The sequence below is a fragment of the Gopherus flavomarginatus genome, chromosome 1 (assembly GCF_025201925.1).
Source record: "Gopherus flavomarginatus isolate rGopFla2 chromosome 1, rGopFla2.mat.asm, whole genome shotgun sequence".
NCBI lineage: Eukaryota > Metazoa > Chordata > Testudines > Testudinidae > Gopherus > Gopherus flavomarginatus.
In genome coordinates, this window is record NC_066617.1 from 130,467,495 (window position 1) to 130,487,240 (window position 19,746).

General features: G+C 42.7%; 1 protein-coding gene across 1 annotated transcript in view; it reads right to left on the reverse strand.

The window, feature by feature from the left end:
- Positions 1-2,367: 2,367 nt before the first annotated feature.
- TTLL12 (tubulin tyrosine ligase like 12) overlaps positions 2,368-19,746 on the reverse strand; it is a 61,995-nt gene continuing 44,616 nt past the window's right edge. The window contains exons 7-14 of the mRNA XM_050919810.1: positions 14,228-14,344; positions 13,934-14,128; positions 12,843-12,954; positions 8,362-8,513; positions 8,170-8,251; positions 7,592-7,660; positions 4,125-4,263; positions 2,368-3,065 (exon numbers count right to left, since the gene is read on the reverse strand). Of these exons, the coding sequence (XP_050775767.1) occupies positions 2,914-3,065; positions 4,125-4,263; positions 7,592-7,660; positions 8,170-8,251; positions 8,362-8,513; positions 12,843-12,954; positions 13,934-14,128; positions 14,228-14,344 (1,018 nt within the window). The 3' untranslated portion in view covers positions 2,368-2,913. The remainder of the gene's footprint in view (positions 3,066-4,124; positions 4,264-7,591; positions 7,661-8,169; positions 8,252-8,361; positions 8,514-12,842; positions 12,955-13,933; positions 14,129-14,227; positions 14,345-19,746) is intronic.

The window sequence follows — 19,746 nt, forward strand, 5'->3', positions numbered from 1 at the left end:
CTAAATACAGTCAGAGTGGTGTTCATTTCAACATTCAGATGCTGGTTTACTACACAATCCGAATGGAATGTGTGCATGAGTTTATTTAATAGCACAGTAAATGAAGTGCTCTTCTATTACCCATGCTGTTGATTACATATAAAAAATGTAATGGATAGCATTTAACTACTACTGGCCATTAATGTGAATTGGGGGCTGATTATGTCCAGAAATGAAAGTCCACTAATGACTTTCAGAAGATTGTTCCTCATATTAATTTACTCACTATGGGCCTGATCCTTCAGCCATATACCACTTGGCAGAGTGCTTATTCCTGTCAGCTGTTGTACTGACTTCAGTGTCTTCAAATCGCCATGCCTAGAAATGTTTACGATTAGGCCTTATATAGAGGAAGAATTCCCATACTTGTGCATATAAACTTAAAGAGAATAGTATAGTTTGCAGACTGGGCCATTATAATTGAGAGGTAGGGGAAGGTTTCAGACATATTAAACAATAAGTAACTTACTATTCTTACACCATGATTTTTTTAAAGGGCTAAACCCAAAAGATGCTGCAACCTAGAAGAAAGCGGCCTCCCCACCCCATTTCCTTGCCACTACAACTAGTGTAATTTACTTGGCTAAAAAAATAGACATCATCAAATCCAGAGCACTGACTCAGGAACTGATGACAGCATCCAAAGAGTATCCAATGAGCACCTCAGGGGTGGGGGGGGGGGGGGGTGTCACAAAAAGAGGAATTAATGCCTTTAACCTGCACTGCTTGGAACCTGGATGCTTCACTAGCAGACTGCTAGTATTCTCAGCTATTATCAGAGCAAGCTGCCTCTCCTGGAGCGATGTCTGGCTGCTGGTGGCCCCAATCAAATATACAGGCATCTTATGACCATCCTGCTAAAATACTTACCTACGTACCTGATTATCTGTTCCTCCTTTAGCTGCTTGGAGACAGGTACAAGATGTTTCTGCTGCTTCAAGATTAGTGTCGCAGCCTTAAACCAGAAGACACTGAGTTGTAAATGGCTGAACTAGAAACAGGAACTTTTTGTATAAGGTACCCGGGACAGGAAGTTTTACCTTTCCTCTATTGCTAGCACGTTACTGTTACTTTTATGACAGTTCTTCCCGGTCCCCTCTTACACTATTAGGATTTAAACCTTCCTCTTTGCCCCAGAGCCACAGCAGTTTCCAGCAATGACTGATTTTCACTTGCCCATTTTATGGCCAGATACCCTGAAATTGCCTCTCTCCTTCATTACCACGTTTCCTACGTATATCAAGCAACTTTAAACTAAGCATCTTAGAAATCTGAAATGTGTGGTAGTGCTTGGCAGACATTAGTTCTTCAGACTGAACATTAGGAGGATTTGCCTTAAAAAAAAGAAAAAAAAAAGTTCTATGGCATAACCAACTCTTTTCTACATGAAGATTGAAAGATAACTGGTTATATTCCTTGCTTCCTTGACATCAGTGCAAGGCTAGAAGCTATATATGATTGCTGCAGGTTAAAAGATTGTTTAAAATTGTATCTTTTTACACTTTGCTTAAAATCTGAAATGGATTAGTTTTTGTTACGTTTGTTTATCAAAAAAGGTAATATTAGTTAAATTCTATAATGCTATAATACTTCAAGAAATAAATAATGCATATATACAATGTAAAACATCTCTAAGGTTTAGTGTAAGATGTTGAAATCTTAGAGTTTGTTAGAAGAGACTCTTACATCATTTAGGCTGAAGGCCATTAAATTTCACCATTACCCCCCATAGTGAGCCCAATAGCTTGTTTGACAATAGTGTAACTTGTGTTGGCTAAAGTATAATACAAATGTGAACTAACTGTTCCTCAGTACACACAAACAGTTTAATTTGGCCAGTACTACTTAGGAAGGGGTAAAATTCTGAGACATAGCTCGATACAGACATTGCCAAAGATTAAAAGGATCCTTTGTTCTTGCGTTGTTGACTCAAAATAAAATACTGTTCCATGTCTTTCAAGACCTTTGGCAATGGTAATTGCCCCTAAACCACCCCTCTGATCTCCCCATTATCTCACTGTACGGTGGTTCTTCCTTAGTTATTCATTTTGCTGTCTGAGATCAAATCCATAGATAGGCATTGACCTCAATGAGAATTTTGCCTGATGATATTCAACCTTAACTGCATTGCAAAAGGAATTAATTGTTTGATATGTGACAGAGGAGCTACAGTTTCAGTCTAATTTCAGCATTACCAGGCATGCTAAAACAGCTCAAAACTACTAGATTGGGATATATTCACAGACCTCATTCAACTTTAAAAAGACGACAGCAGCTATGACTAGTTTTTGAGAAAGTATCATGACCTTTAATTGAAAAAACCAACTCTAACGTTGCTGTAATACTTTATTACAAACAAGCTTAATAAATGTTCGCTCATTGGAGTTATCAGATGCAACCCTAAAGTAAGTTGCTTTACATCAATTTGTGGAATAAAGCATTTTAGTGCTTGGAAGACAATGGTATTATACAGAGAGGAAGAGATGATGCATGACCTCAAACATTTTGATACAGGAAATTATTACTCTAATGCAGACACAGAAAATTTGTACAACACTTCCTGCTATGCAAATAAGGTATATAATAAGGCTACCTAAGAAACAACAGCTGATTGCTCTAGTTACTATTACACTTTTCTGGGTTTCAGTAAGACATTTAAGTCAACCTAAGTTGATTATTAGAACTCAACAAGACAAGAAAATGCAGACTACTGATTACAAGTACATTATATGCCCATTCAGCTGATGATAAAAGTTTTTCTTCATTACCATTATAGGAAAATAGTTGCATAAGCAGCTCATAGAACTGAAATATAAATATTGCTGTTAAGCACATCTGGAAAGGAAACAAATAACCAAGTCACGCCTTCTAGGCCTAAACAATGTACGTCACATGACAATTATTTGTTTCATCCAGAAATAGGGTGCTGAAGACATCATTAAAAAAGGTAGGGTGGTATTTGCAGGCTCTATCACAGTCAGGGTTGAAGTTCACCTCCAGGACCTGAGGCTGCATAGTTCTTTTCCCTGAAGAGAAACAAAACGTTACATTTACTACAAGGTACACATGAGACTCTGGGAGCCATCTCCCTTTGCTGTAGCAGAGACCGTAGAAAGGCTGAAGATGGTCAACCCTTACTACATACCCAGGTAGGGTTTTTTGAGGCCTACAGTATGAAGAAGTGAGACACCAAACCCATTTCTGGGGCAAATGCCATAATCTGAGGCCTTGCCCATATGAGAAAGGTGCACCGGTTAAACTAGATCAGAATTAGGACATCTCTTATGTAACCACAACTTTGAGATGCACCTTTCATAAAAGACTGCTTCCTCCTTTATTTTTAGGCACCAAGCCTCCTTTGCTCTTTGTATAGCTCTGTTGTTCTCTTTAGTTCATCTGGTACAGAAACAGAGCTGGGTTTCTTCAGTTGCAGCACAAAATCTCTTATCTCCCACTTATAGGGGACATGGTGATCAAGTCTGACCTCTTGTACAACACAGGCCACAGAACCCCCTCACTTAGCCATCTACTTCCTCTCACCCCTAAAATGAGGTCAGGAGGTTGAGTTTCCCTTTTGAATTGCAATAATGTTTGAAGAGTAAGAAAAATGCATTTTGTATAAATAAGGACAAAAATGTAGATCCTCTTTCCTGCCTGTATTGATTATAGTTGAATAAAACCATGAGATTTATTATAATTACTTTTAGTAAAGACTGCTCTCCTTGTATAGGTGTACCACCACCACAATAGGAAAGGGTGCTCATTGTTAGAATTAACAGATAGCTGCAAAGCATTATGCCCACCCATCTTCAAATGTTTACATTAGAATAGGAGAAACAATGGCAGGAAAGAGTCAATAAAAAGAATTAGACAGATGCATGGCAGCAGCTCCACTATTACTACTAACAAGGAGACCAGATTCCACCCTCACACATATGCAACCCAAAAGACATCAGAACAGTCTGTTTAAGTATAAACATTATGGAGCCCGGCCTACTTTTTTTTTTTTTTTTTAAACAGCAAAAATTTTGAGCAAAAAACCCAAGAGAATGAATTTAGTCTCTCAAGGAACAGAAGCATCTCACCATCTCCGGTAGTATCCCACTTAAGCATCAGGTCAATGGCATATACTGCTCGCGATGACGGATAATCACAGATGCCAAACGGTGCAGGTTTAGCTGAAGCAGCTTGGAATAATTCAGCAAATGCCTTAAAAATCTCTGCCTATTGCCAAAGAGAAAAGTCAGTTTCTGAATAAAATGCAAACAGTTGCAAGAACCCTATAAAAGGGATTTTTGTAGGTGAAAGTTTCATTTATGAGTCAGATCAAACAGTGTAAATGGCATCACAAATGACAAGCCTGCAGACAACAACAACTTTCAGCATTTCAGTAAAAGAGGTCAAGTTTCTTCAGGAATAATTTAATATTTGTTCCCTCACACTGACCCATGTCTAAGATTTTCCAAAATAGAGGCCTGAAATTAAGCTTCTAGATCTATAATTATTTATGTACCTAATACCTGCTCTGATTTTTGTAAGTGCTGAGCACCCAGAATTTACCTCATTACTGTATACTACAAAAAACCCTAAAAAGAAAAGTAGTATAATGCTGGAATTGAAGCCATGTCTAGGTCATTTTGTACAGCACTACACTTCTGAATCTACTACAGTGCAAGGAGTGCAAATTAAAAAGGAAAGGAAAGTTGTTCTGTGAATACTAACAGTTACAGTTCAGAAGTTCTGGCATCCAGTTAAATCAATCCACTTTTCTCTCACTATTTTACAAACATACAAAGAAGATTCCAAAGTTTAAAAAAACGGAACAATTTCCAGTCTGAACACCTACGATGACATTTTGGGATATAATATGAAGACCAAACAAAGAGATATAAAGGAGTTATGGTACATGGCATTTTTAATATTCAAGCCACATTAGAGTAAAATACACCTCCTGTAAATGTAAAAAAAAAAAGTCTAATTCTTGGTACTTTACCCAGAACACTCCTTGAGGAATACTTTGTCTGCCACTGTTTAAAAAAAGATTTTCCTTTGTGTAATTTTAAGAGTTATCCTACAACCACTCTCATACCCTGAATAGCTTTACTTATGTGAGCAGTTCTAGTGAAATCAACTGAAAAAACATGAGTAAGTGTCTGCAGGATCAAGTGTTTAGTTAACCACCTCTAATTCCTGGCTCTTGATCAACAGGAAAACAAACTATTGACTAGTTACCTTTGCATTCAACTTGTTCTTTTGAGAGCCACCCAACACCACAAAATAACCCTAGGTGACTGTTTCACAATCCAGCCTCTACTCATTTTCATTTGTAGAGTTATCACATCTGGAGCTTCCGCGCAGCTCTATAGTTAAAACATATCTCGGCACTAGGGAATTGGCAATGTTAGAGCACTTTTGTGGTGACAGAACATTAAGGGGTCTCTACCTTTTATAGTAAGCTCGGATAACAAGGAATTCTAAACTTGTGAAGATTAAGAGTTAGCTTGGACAGCAACTGAAAGTTCAACCCAAAAGGAAAAAAATTAGTTCAGTAAGTCCGGCTAAGGGTCTAAGTTATAAGGACAGAAACAGACTTTTAAACTATTCATTTACCCTTTGTTTTCTTGTAGTAAAAAAAACTCAAAGGCATCCACATTTAGGCTCTGTGCTAGCCAACCTAGCCTAACGTCCTCAAGAGCAGTAACCAGAAAGGTGTACTTGGAAAGTACTCATTTCCATCTGCTGTGCCAGAATGGCTAGTATGTGCATTCACACCCTTCTGAACAACCTGCCGTGTACTAGAAGGACCAAAATTCTGTAACAAGGTCCTCAGAGCTGTTTTGTTAGAGTGCTGCAGCTACAAATTAAGCAGCAGCGTTATGTAGTTAAGAGACTAAATATGAGAGTAAATACTAAAACCTCAACCAGTACAGTAGACTCTTAGTTATTTTGATATTACTGTAAAGTAACTCCTCACTTAAAGTCGTCCCGCTTAACATTGTCACGTTGCTGATCAATTAGGGAGCATACTCATTTGAAGTTGTGCAATGCTCCACTCTTACATTGTTTGGCTGCCTGCTTTCTGCACAGCTGGCAGCCTCCCTATGGCCCCCTCCCCCAAGTGCCTCCCGCCCACCCACAGACTCTGCAGATCAGCGACTTTTCCCTCCGCCCCTCGCCTCCTGAAATCAGCTGGCTTGCTGCATTCAGAAGGCAGGGGAGGGAGTGGGAGCCTGCGCACCAAGTCCTCGCTCCTCCCCCCCCTCCAAAATGCTGCAAGCCAGCTGATTGCTGCCGGCAGGAGGCGGGGGAGGAGTGGAGGTGTGCCAAGTCCTCGCTCCTCCCACCTCCCTCCTGCTTCCAAAACGCCACAAGCCAGCTGATTGCCCTGGGCAGAAGGGAGGCGGAGGATCAAGGATTTGGCACACTTCCACTCCCTCTCCACTGCGCAGCCTCCCCCTCCCTCCCCTGCCTCCTGAACACAGCAAGCCAGCTGATTGCCCTGGGCAGAAGGCAGGTGCGAGGACTCGGCGCGCCTCCCCCCCCTTCCCTATGCAGCAATCAGCTGGCTTGGCATTTAGAAGGGAGGGAAGGGAGAGGGGTGGAGCCAGGACACAGCGAGCAAAGTAAAGGAGGAGAAGGTGGGGAGGGAGAAGAGGCGGGTCAAGGGTGGGGGCTTGGGGGAAGGAGTGGAATGGGTGGGCTGAAGGTTGAACCTCCCACCTCTGGTGCTTGCAGAGTAGGGGAAGCTGCCCTGGAACCTACCCCCCCCCCCCCGCCATATTTACATTAATTCTTATGGGGAAATTGGATTCGCTTAACATTGTTTCACTTATAGTTATGTTCCTGAAAAATGCGACTGTAACATTAAGTGAGGAGTTACTGTATTTCCCTATCTTGGGGAAGCAGTCGAGGGCTGAGGTCAGCACAGTTTCTGAATAAGTTTGCTTAGAAGTTCAGTAGCAAAAAAAAAAAAAAAAGTTAACCATGTTACTATTTAAATTGTCATCTTTCAATACCAGCGTTAACCTACTGAAATGGAAGGACCGGTCCACAAGTTAAGTAGTACTGTTTTAGGCTTCATGCAGATTCATGTGAATAGATCACTGCAGCCACTGACTGTTTACAATCCAGGTTTTACCAGCCTTTGAGATTGTGAAAAATTAGTGTTTTAAATGAAAGCTTAGATTCTATGCACCATTCTGCAACTAGGGGAGAGTCCTCCAACGAGCTCTGCAACATTTTGGAAATATGCAGAATTCTGCTTCTGCTGTCTGTCCATCAGTACCAATTTTGTTCCCAAGCACAGTATACCATGACAACTTTTCAGGGAGAAAATTTAAAACCCTAAGATAATAGTAACATAGATGACTGAGCATTTTGTTATTTCCAGACTTGAAAATTCTGGGACTACTGACTTTTGTTGCACTGAAGAGACATTTTCTCACTACTCACTAACCTGGTAAAAACACCTGAACCTTCGAAAAACACCTCTGCCTAAAAGAAAAATTTAGTGACCATCTTATAATATGGATAAAAGGGATTGGTGACTTACTTGCACAGTTTTCCAGGAATGTTCAGGATATTGCTTCTCAAACAGAAGAATAAATTCATCATAGTGAACCTAAAATAATTTAATGGCATTAGAGATTGGGATTTGCTAGAGTATTCCTACCAGGAGCTAGGATTTTTTTTTTTTTTTTGGAACAGGTAGGAGTAATGAGCTGCAGAACCTATAAACACACATGGTACAAATTCCAAATAAGGTCCTGGGGAAATTCACTGCCTAGAAAGTGCAGAAATTAGAACTATTTGTTCCAAGCTTTTCCCATTTCTGCCAGACAGTCTTTTTTACTATGTGGTGAAAACTACACTAAACCATCAGTTTGGGAGTGGCAAGATGTCCTTTTAATACTTTTTATATGGATTTGATTAGAGATGTAAAATTTGTGCCATAATCTATGATTATTTCCTCTGGATCCTCAATCTGGGAGAACAGCTGCATCAGAACAGGTATAGCCTGTCAAGTTTGCTTGGGTAGATATGCTTCAGAGCATCTAGTGACAGCCACAGATAAAGGATCAGTATCTTGACTGACTGAAGACATTTGCTTTTCATGTATCACTTGCTTACCTGTTTTAAGGTTACACCAGAAGCATAGTTCATGACAGTAAAATGCTTCTCATAGTCATCCAAATCATCAAGTGAAAATGCCCTAACAAATAAAGGAAAGCAACAGTGTTACTTACATAAAATCTTGGAAAAGCAAGGCATCACAATTTAACACCGCTAACTCCTTCACTCCTAGGAAAAAAAGGTTATTACCGATTTGAGAACCGCAGCCAAAAAACATCATAAGCATACAGCTTGAGTGGCTTTACGGATCGCAGAAGCACAACGTAACGAATGTCAAATTTAACCATCCCCACATCTTCCCGATGAAACAATACTGGACTCTCAATATACTTAGACACTACCTAAAACAAAAACAGAGATTGAACACAATTAAACCCTAAGGAATGAAGATGCACAATAGGTGATGACAGAAACAATTATCAGTGGATTTGGACAGTCTCAAGATATTCTACCAAAACACACATTAAGCCAAGTTTCCCTTTTTAAAAAGTTTCTCAATATAAGCAATGTAGCCTTTGTTTGTAACCAAATAGCCTGAGTGCACTCTCTCTTATCAGGTCGTGTACAGAACTAAAGTACTACCTTCCTCATTCCTTTGAAATCTTCTGTTTAAATTCCATGCTTACATGATAAAACTTTTTCATAAGATCCAATCCAACCCAACATTTGTTCCTCCTCAGATGACCGGACATCTTCTCATTGTCCAATGATACTTTTCACCATCAATAAAATTCAGGCCTCACTTGCAATGCAATTATATGACCATGCAAATGGCAGCATAATTGCTTTCGCTCTGAAGTTACCTTTGCTCCAACTCCTCAGTTCCCTCAGCCCCATGAGCTGGTGTTCATTTATCTAGGGGGAGAGGCGGTGCATGACAGAGCTACCAATGGACAAAGTAAGTATGGAGGGAGGGGAGATAGTGAGCCTTCAGGGTATGGGGTAAGGAACAAGGCCAGCCATCAAGGGATGCCAGCAATGCTACCTGCAGCCTACCCAGGAATGCCATAAAAGTTAAGAATGTCCTGCAGCACATTAGACCAGATTCATAATACCTAGGACCTTGATTATGTTGTTAGAAACACATTTTCCCTTTGTTTACAAGATGCTTGATATGGAGTCAAAGCATTTTGTTTTGTATCTTAACTACATACTGCTTAGTTTTGGTTTACAGGTATAGAAACAGTTCTAAGATGGCTTTTAAAATAATGGCTAGTTTATAGAAAAACTAAACAGATTTTTTAAAGATGTATTCTATTAAAAAGAAACAGTCTCACTTTATATATTATCAGCTTTCTTCTGACCTAAAGTGGTGTTGTAATTCTTTATGCATTTCTTTGAGGTTGGAATTTCAAAAGAGGCATACAGTCCAAAAGAGATATTCTATTAAGTCACGGGACATAAAGCTTATGTGACAGTCTGATGTAAGACCACACACTGTTGGCTTCCTATAAAAAGCCATGTGATGCTGTCACAGAGGGATTCCACCCTCCCCGTTTCCAGCCTTGGAAAACAGAAGTACCGAGAGCTAATCTCTCTTCCCCCCTCACCCAGAGGGAATGCAAAGTCAGGCTAGTAAATTTAACACACACAGATTTCCCCCTGACTTCTTCCTCCCACCAATTCCCTGGTGAGCACAGACTCAATTCCCTGGAGTTCCCCACTAAAAAAAAAAACTCCAACAGGTCTTAAAAAGAAAGCTTTATATAAAAAGAAAGAAAAAGTACATAAAATTGGTCTCTCTGTATTAAGGTGACAAATACAGGGTCAATTGCTTAAAAGAAATATGAATAAACAGCCTTATTCAAAAAAAATACAATTCAAAACACTCCAGCAACTATACCATGTAAATACAAAAAAACATATAAATTACTATCTGATCTTTTGTACTTACAACTGAGAAACAGAAGATTAGAAAGGCAGTAAACAGAAATCCTCTCATAGCTGAGAGAGAGTCAGACAGAAGAACCAAGAACAAAGGACTCACACACAAACTTTCCTCCACCCAGATCTGAAAAAGTCTGGTTTCCTGATTGGTCCTCTGGTCAGGTGTTTCAGGTACTTCTTTCCAAGTGTAAGAGACATTAACCCTTAGCTATCTGTTTATAACAGATGCATCCATCATTGGTGGAAGAAGCATTTTGTGCATATCAACAGTCATACTTAGAAATGATCAAACTGAGGGAAGCAGCAATAACTTCTTTATATTTACAGCCAACAGAAGCTACATGAAAGTGAGAATTCATCATCATCATCTTCTTAGGGTATGTCTACACTACGGGATTATTCCGATTTTATATAAACCAGTTTTGTAAAACAGATTGTATAAAGTTGAGTGCACGCGGCCACACTAAGCACATTAATTCGGCGGTGTGCGTCCATGTACCGCGTCTAGTGTCGATTTCCAGAGCATTGCACTGTGGGTAGCTATCCCGTAGCTATCCTATAGTTCCCACAGTCTCCCCTGCCCATTGGAATTCTGGGTTGAGATCCCAATGCAAAAACAGTGTCACGGGTGATTCTGGGGAAATGTTGTCACTCAATCTTTCCTCTATGAAAGCAACGGCAGACAATCATTTCGTGCCCTTTTCCCCTGGATTGCCCTGGCAGACGCTATAGCATGGCAACCATGGAGCCCATTTTGCTTTTTGTCACTGTCACCGTATGTGTACTGGATGTTGCTGACAGACGCAGTACTGCAGTGCTACACAGCAGCATTCATTTGCCTTTGCAAGGTAGCAGACGGTTACCATCCCTATTGCACCGTCTGCCATGCCACTGTAAATTGGCGATGAGATGACAGTTATCAGTCGTTCTGTACCGTCTGCTGCTGTCATGGGTGCTCCTGGCTGGCCTCGCTGAGATCGGCTGAGGGGGCATGGACAAAAATGGGAATGACTCCCCGGGTCATTCCCTTCTTTATGTTTTGTCTAAAAATAGAGTCAGTCCTGCCTAGAATATGGGGCAACTCAACTAGAAAGCCAGAGAGCAGAGCCGCTCCGTGTCAGAGCCCCAGAGATCCTGCAGAAATGATGAGCTGCATGCCATTCTAGGGGATGCCCCTGCAACAACCCCACCCGTTGCTTCCCTCCTCCCCCAACCCTCCTGGGCTACCGTGGCAGTGTCCCCCCATTTGTGTGATGAAGTAATAAAGAATGCAGGAATAAGAAACACTGACTTTTTAGCGAGATTAAAAAAAGGGGGAGGCAGCCTCCAGCTGCTATGATAGTCCAGGCAGGACAGATCTTTTCTTTAGACATGAAAGGGGGGGCTGATAGAGCTCAGCCTCCAGTTGCTATGATGAGGACGGTTACCAGCCGTTCTGTGCCATCTGCCGGGAATGACCGGGAGTCATTCCCATTTTTACCCAGGCGCCCCCAGCCGACCTCACCGAGGCCAGCCAGGAGCACTCACGGACTGATGATTACAATGGCAGATGATACAATATGACTGCTATCCACCAGGAAGGGGATGCTGGTGTTCACCGCTGCAGCACCCTGTCTACCAGAGGCATGCAGTAGACATAGGGTGATATTGAAAAAAAAAAAGGGAGAAATGTTTTTTTTTTTTCCCCCTTTTTTTTCGGGGGCAGGGGGGAAAGGTTGTAAATTGACGACATATACCTTGAATCACCCGGGACAATGTTTTTGACCCTTCAGGCATTGGGAGCTCAGCCAAGAATGTAAATGCTTTTCGGAGACTGCGGGGACTGTGGGATAGCTGGAGTCCTCAGTACCGCCCCCCCGCCCCCCATGAGCGTCCATTTGATTCTTTGGCTTTCTGTTACACTTGTCACACAGCACTGTGCTGTGGCCTCTATCTACCATAGCCTGGAGATTTTTTCAAATGCTTTGTCATTTAATCTTCTGTAACGGAGCTCTGACAGAAAAGTTTTGTCTTCCCATGAAGCGATCAGATCCAGTATCTCCCGTTCGGTCCATGCTGGAGCTCTTTTTGGATTTGGGAATGCATCGCCACCCGTGCTGATCAGCGCTCCACGCTGGGCAAACAGGAAATGAAATTCAAAAGTTTGTGGGGCTCTTCCTGTCTACCTGACCAGTGCATCCGAGTTCAGATTGCTTTCCAGAGCGGTCACAATGGTGCACTGTGGGATATCGCCCGGAGGCCAATACTGTCGATTTGTGGCCACACTAACCCTAATCCGACATGGCATTACCAATTTCAGCGCTACTCCTCTCGTCGGGGAGGAGTACAGAAACCGGTTTAAAGAGCCCTTTATATCGATATAAAGGGCCTCGTTGTGTGGATGGGTGCAGGGTTAAATCGGTTTAATGCTGCTAAATTCGGTTTAAACGCGTAGTGTAGACCAGGCCTTAGATTTCTTACTGAGTGGCATAAAAGCAGCAACACATTTAACCATTTATTACTGTCAGGGAAAATTTTATTTCTGTCCTAAAGAAACAGACACGGTCTACTACGAGCAAACAGAAAAATATTCTAACACTGCACTGCACAACGCTAAGAGATTTCAATCTGAATTCATGAAGAGTTCACTCTTTTAATGTGCAAATGCCCACGAACATATACCAGCTATTACAACCTCTTGAACAAAATTACAACCCCCCCCCTTTTTTGATGTTCATTGTAAGAATAAAAAGATTTCAAAAAAACTTGCTTCAAACCAAGTGAGAAGCCCACTTTCCTCTAACCTTTGGGCTGCTTTCCCTGTGCCTGATGATGTTGTTAAGATTGTTGGTGACGTGGGTGTCTAGGCTTCTGGCTAAGTTCCATGGTTTGCATATCCAGTGATTGTCTTCTCCCCTACAATAAAAAAAAATACAACCCAATCAAGGCCACAGCATGTCAGTGCGCACCTCATTTATCTTTACATATTTTACTGGCAAACCTCCACTCTGAACCACATGCTGGTATTGCCCGATGCATTACCAATCCCAGTGTTTTTTGATGCAGGAGGCAAGGGTGCAAGAACCAAGGACACCTGGATCACAGCTGATCTAAGCTAGGATTTTGGGGGCTCTCGCTTTCTTTTTCAGCGAGGGCCTACCATACTTCCACTGGTAAATCCCTTTTTCCTTCATACATACCATGACTACATCATAAGTACTTGTTTGTAGGTCAAGAGATCATTCTGACCAGGCAATCACGAAGTTTGAGAACATTCTAGGTGAGTGCTTTAAAACTTGTAAATTAGGTTCCCCATGGCCACCTCTGTGCCAGCCAAGTTACATAACATACAGCTATTCTTTTGGGGACTGAACACTGAATGTAGTAACACGAACCCCTTGCCCAAACGCATCTGTCAAGTTCAGGAGAGCATACCTTCTCCTCACTCTCTTTCCACTACTCAGAGATCTGAAGAGGCTGGAAATGGAAATGTGTTTTAACCAAGAAAATTGGGTACAGTCCCTACCCTAGTTTAAATTGCTTTTAATTGCCATTGGCACACAGAGAAAGCTATCTGCCCACACAAAAGTAGGGAATCCTAGTACATTTGTAAAATGGAATTTTGCCACTGACTTCAATGGAGTCACAATTTCACCCTATATATTTCAAGGTATGTCACATTATATATTTTGGAGTTTAAAAAACGTAAGTAAAGCCCACACTTCAGATAAAATCCACTAGAACATAAGTGAAATGCAGCTAGTACAAATTAATGGCAGCAGAGTAGCTGTTTAATCCAATAACCCAAAACATGCACTTGCTGGTACTTGGAGAAAGTTGGTTAGGAATTTGCAAGACAAGCAGCAGAAGCAGCAGCAGCAATAATCTATTTTACCTCCTCTCACGCTGCTGAAAATAGCTGATAAACTGGGGTAATTCCGTGTGAAGGTTAAAAGTACGAGGCAGCCATTTTGGCCCTTCCGTCCCTCCAACTCGTCTAGATATGGATGCTAGGCAATCCTTGACTGTCAGGAGATTCTCACATGGAAACTGATTCAACATCACATGGGGCCTCTCTTCACTTAGTTTCCTACAAGAGATGGAGGTCACTTAAAAAGACCACTCCAGTGGAACAGAGCTTTTTATATGGCAGCCAGATAATTTGTACTTGCAAGGAAATAGCTGTCACCTGTAATCTTTGAAGTGGGAAAAGTTGTAGAGGATGTCTGCTTCTCCCTCATCTTCGGTGAACTCAAAACGTGGGTGTTTCAAGTTGTTGAGGATTTGGGGAAGGTCTGTGTAGACCCTGGGAGAAAGGAAAGAGATACATACATGCTTTGTCAATGTGAGAGTAGTGTCCCCTCTTGAAACCAAAACTAATGGCTATCTTAATAGAAAACATGCAACACAAAATAACTTCACTTGATAATTGACTAACTTCAGAGGCCATCTTTTTTTTAGTTATGCAAACATATTTGATGGTAAGTAGAAAGAGCTGAGCACCCTCAGTTCTTATTCAGAGCATCAGGTCTTTATTTTCCACACTGAAAAATTTAAGCCTGCAGAGAAGTCATATTCCAGTGCATGCCTCATCACAGTCCTGCTAACGATGAAGTGAATTTGATCTTATCGAGTCAGAAGCAGCACTGCAGCATCAAGTAGGGTTGGACACAGCAAACCCTCACATTCAGAGCTATTTTTAAAATGTAGCAAAAATCAGTTATGAAGCATAAACAAACAAAAACTAAATGAGATGTTTTGAGTCTGATACTTCTTAAGAGTTTCCAACACAAAATCCCAGTTTAAGATTGATAGTTTAACAAGTGACCGTACTATTTGGCAATTCCAAATAACTCAGCAGCAATGCAATCTGGAGAGAATTTTAGAGTAGCTTTGTGGCTTGGAAGTGAGACTAACAGTTCAAGATGTAGAGAAAAAACATTAAAGAGAAGGAGGAGACAAGCAAAAAAAAAAAATAATTCAAAATTGCCTTTGCAAACGTTTAGACAAAGAGTGTCAACAACAGCTAATCACTTCCTCAAAGTCATCGCATTTCATCTCCTCCCCATTTCTACTAGCTGGTGATGCAGAGTCAGGCTATATATGACTTCGTTCCATCTCATCTACTGCTATCTAATTAGAGGACACATCAAGGGATGTGTCTTTGCAACTGGACCCCTTATACATTCCATGATTGTTAAGGGGGGAGAAAGAGACACCCTTCAGGAGAGAAAAATGTCAGATGTTTATACATTGCAGCCAAGTTTTGCACAACTCGAAGTGTAACATATTATACAATTTATGTTGTAAGGTATTTGTACATAATGCTAATATTCAATTTAAAAAAGTGTGTGAATTTAGTGCAGGTGAAAGGTATCAGCTTGACATCTCTGGTGAACAAAGTCCTCTGTTTGTCTACAGGGCTGAAGTAGAGGGAATTTTACAAACGCACCCATTCATCCACCCCCTTCCAGCTACCTTCAACTCCAATCTGGTAGCTTCAGTAAGGGGTAACAGTAGTAACACTCTCCCCATGGTCCTTACAGTTCTTAGCCTTTCCTCCAAGTCTGCCAATCAGTTCAAAGCATAGTGGCAAGTTTGATGTGGAAGCTGGTACCAAGGCCCACCACACTCATCTCACACTGCGGCCACCAAACATCCATTAGATGTGACCTGCTTCCCTACTGAGCTGGGCTGGATTCAGACTGATGGCTTCACATTGAAAGGCTTGGTAGTACTTCAGCAATGCCATGAGGCATCCAAAAGCTACTTTTAGATATATATGGTATACAAAAATCAGTGTGACATTTACAGTCTAGGTCAGCAGTCCCCAGCCTTATTACCCCAAAGGGCCACATAAACCTAAGCACAACCTTGTGTGGGCCAAACAGATTCAAAGTCACCTGTATTGATTTTTGTTTTAAGTTCAGCTTGTTTTGTTTGTATTTAGATAGAGATCACCTATATACAGTATTGTCTATTTACACACTTGTGTAAACTAAAATGATGTGAACATGACGACAAAACATTAATCAATCAGCCATTAGTGTTGAAACAGGTCGCAGGCCTTATGAAATGCTCTGGTGGGAGGTGTACGGCCTGTGGGAGGTAGGCTGGGCACCCCGACCTAAAAGTTGTGATGAAGTGGGAATGTTCTTGATGTGTTCTTTGAATACTGAGTGGGGAGTATGGACCTGGGAAGGTTGCAGGAGAGTCTTGCTGGAACTGTCTGCATTGGGGAAGGAAGGATACCTGAGCATGTAACATGAGAACCCAGGAGGGAGGTTGGAGGCCAGGTAACACCTCTGCCCAGAAAACTGGACAAAGGACACAAAGGCTGGGGAAGGAGCTGGAGGGAGTTTCAGTCTGAAGCTAGCTGGGAAATGGAGAGGTGCACTCCGACAGGGCCTGGGCTTCCCAACGGGGCTATGGCTTCCCTGGGGCCCCCAGATGGACCTAACTAAAGGGGGTCCCATTGTCTGTACTGGCAAGACCTGTCTTGGACTGTGTTCCTGTCGTCTAAATAAACCTTCTGTTTTCCTAGCTGGCTGAGAGTCATGGTGAATCACAGGAAGCTGGGGGTGCTGGGCCTTGTCTCCCCCACACTCCGTGACAAAGTCAAGCTTTCATAAGTTAGGAAGTGCCAGAACTGAGATTGCCTGTGCAACCTCAATTCAGCTGCCATGTGCCTATCCATTGGATACAGTCTTGAATTACATGACCACACCGTGTTTTTCCCCACATGGCTCATGAGCAAGGTTTGGACCCATGATAGGAACAGGGCCCTCAGCACAGACCTCCCTTACTTGAACTACAGGAGTAAACGGTACCAGTACTAGCTCATTATCCTTTATGTGAATAAGCCCGTAGAGCACAGTATGGAAACATTTTGCCAGTTTGTTACACAATTATTTGTGGAACAGCACTGGAACATTGGGTACCAGTATTCCTCGGTTCCATTGTCAGTTCTGTGAGAAGAGTGTCCTTTAGTGATTACAGCAATGGATATAAGCAGCATAGCCAGGAACATAATTTGGTACATTCATTCTGAAAGGCAGCATGGTTGAGACTTGGATCTGTCGTATTACATAGCTGGGATGTAGTCACAGCTTTGCCTGAAATAAAGTAATACAGGTTCACAAGGTTATCTGTACGACAGGTCAAGGACACTTGCCTGCGTTGAGGTAGGAATATGAGACCCTCGTTCATAATTAGGGAACAGATATATTAACATCAGACACTGGAAGAGCTGGGACTAAGAACTCCTTTATATAAATTGGAAGAAAGCCCTGTAGAACACATGTTGGAATGGGCAAACAAAGATCCCAATGACATTAGTTGAAGTCATTGGCTAGAGTATTTTCTGAGGCCACTAGGGGAAGCTATCTGCTTCCTTTGCCCCTCCTACAGCTTGCACTCACCAGATTTAATTTAAATCTACTTACTGTACAAAATGGTGAGTATCACAGCATGTACCCATGGAGACACTACCATCCACAGCCTCAGCATGGACACGTGGCTAGACTCTATCCTAACCAGCAGAAGGAACAGGCCCTAAAGCTGGGTATATATCAGGTATGTTTTTTCTTCAAAGTAAAATCCCTCCTGCAGCCACAGAAGAGAACCAACGAATGGAAAAAACAGGTACCTACTTTTCTGTAACGGTTGTTCTTCGAGATGTATTGCTCACGTGCATTCTATTCTAGGTGCATGTGCGTCCACATGCACAGCCGTTGGGAGATTTTTGCCTTAGTGATATCCATAGGGTCAGCTGTGGTGCCTCCCTTGAGTGCCATGCTCATGTGTCAGTATATCAGGCGCTGACAGCCCTATGTCCTCCCAGTTCCCTCTAGCTGGCAACTCTGATAGAGGAGTAGAAGGGGAAATAATGGAATGGACATGAGCAACACATCTCGAAGAACAACAGTTAAGGTAGGTAACCATTTTTTCTTCTTCGCATGCTTGCTCATGTCGATTCCATTCTAGGTGACTCACAAGCAGTATTTTCGGAGGTGGGCTCAGAGATCGCAGTCTTGCGGCTTGCCGCACTGCTCTACTGAAACCATCATCATCCTGGGCCTGCTGGGTAAATGAGAACATGCGGACACACAACCAGGTGGCCGCCCTACAGATGTCCTGGATCAGCACTTGGGCTAGGAAAACTGCTGAAGTGGCTTGCGCCCTGGTTGAATGAGTGGTTATGATCGTCCAAAGGAGCACCTTTGCCTGATCATAGCAACAGCGAATACAAGAAATTCTTTGAGCAGGCCCTAGACGACCTTTCATCCTGTTAGCCACCGTGACAGCTGCATATACTTGTGGAATGGCTTGGTCCTTTCAATGCAGAAGGTTAGCGCCTTCCTGATGTCTAGAGGATGCAACCTATGCTCCGCCTCCGCCTTATGCGGACTTGGAAAAAAGACAGGTAAGTAAATGTCTTGGCCTGTATGAAACTGAGACTACCTTAGGCAGGAAAGCTGGGTGTGGCCACAGCTGGCTCTTGGCTTTATACAAGACTGCAGAGACTGGTTTCAAGGTAAGCACCTTAATCTCAGAGATCCTGCGGGCAGATGTTATTGCAACCAAGAACGGGACCTTCCAGAAAAGGAGAGAACAGGAAGCCAGAGGCTCTAAAGGGGTCCTATGAACCATGACAGCACAAGATTCAGGTACGACAGAGGAATGGGGTACCTAAAATGCAGGTAGAGGTACTCCAGGTCCTTGAGGAACCTGGCAGTCAAGTCCTGGGTGAAAACTGACCTACTCTCGAGCAGCAGATAGAAGGCTGAGATATCGGCCAAGTGGACTTTAATAGATGAAAGGGGCAAGCTGTGGAACTTGATATACAGAAGATAGTCCAGGATTAACTGCAGTGAGCCCCACTTGGGCAGAAGGCCATTATCTGAGATCCAACAAGCGAACGATTTCCATCTGGCCAGGTAGTTCACTCTGGTGAAGGACTTTCTGTTGCCCAACAGGACCTGTTGGGCCTGGCTGAGCACTCCTGTTCCCCTGCATTTAACCAGGCAGCAGCCAAGCCCGTCAGGTGCAGCGCTGCCAGGTTTGGATGCAGAAAACTTCTGTTGTTCTGGGACCGCAGGTCCAGCTGGAATGGTAGCTGTAACAGAGCAGCCACCAAGAGGTCCAGCAGCGTGCCGAACCAGTGCTGGCGTGGTCACACCGGCACTATGAGGATCACCTTTGCCTAGTCCTGCTTCATATTCACGAGGACTCTGAATTAGTGACACCGGAGGGAAGGCATACATCAGAGCCCCAGACCATGGGAGCGGAAAAGCGTCTGACAGGGAGCCTCTGTCAGTCCCCTGAATCGAGCAAAAAAATGTGGCATTTCCTGTTCTACTTGGACATGAACAGGTCCACCTGGGCAGCCTCTCACCCCTGGAAGATGAGGCTGACCACTTCTGGATGAAGAGACTCCTCGTAGCAAAATGAGAAGGTCCTGCTGAGGTGATCTGCCAAAGTGTTTCTGGCCCCAGGAGGTGTGGAGGGGAGGGAGAGGAAGTGCAGCTACGAGATGGATGTCATGCTGTACACTGAAGTCCCACTTGGCAACAGGCAGATGATCTGGCCCTGCCTTGCTTGTTGACATAGAACGTAGCTGCTGTATTGTCTGTCAGGACGTGGACCACCCTGCTTCTGATGTGAGGTAGGAAGGCTTGGCAGGCCAAGAGAACCACTCTGAGTTCC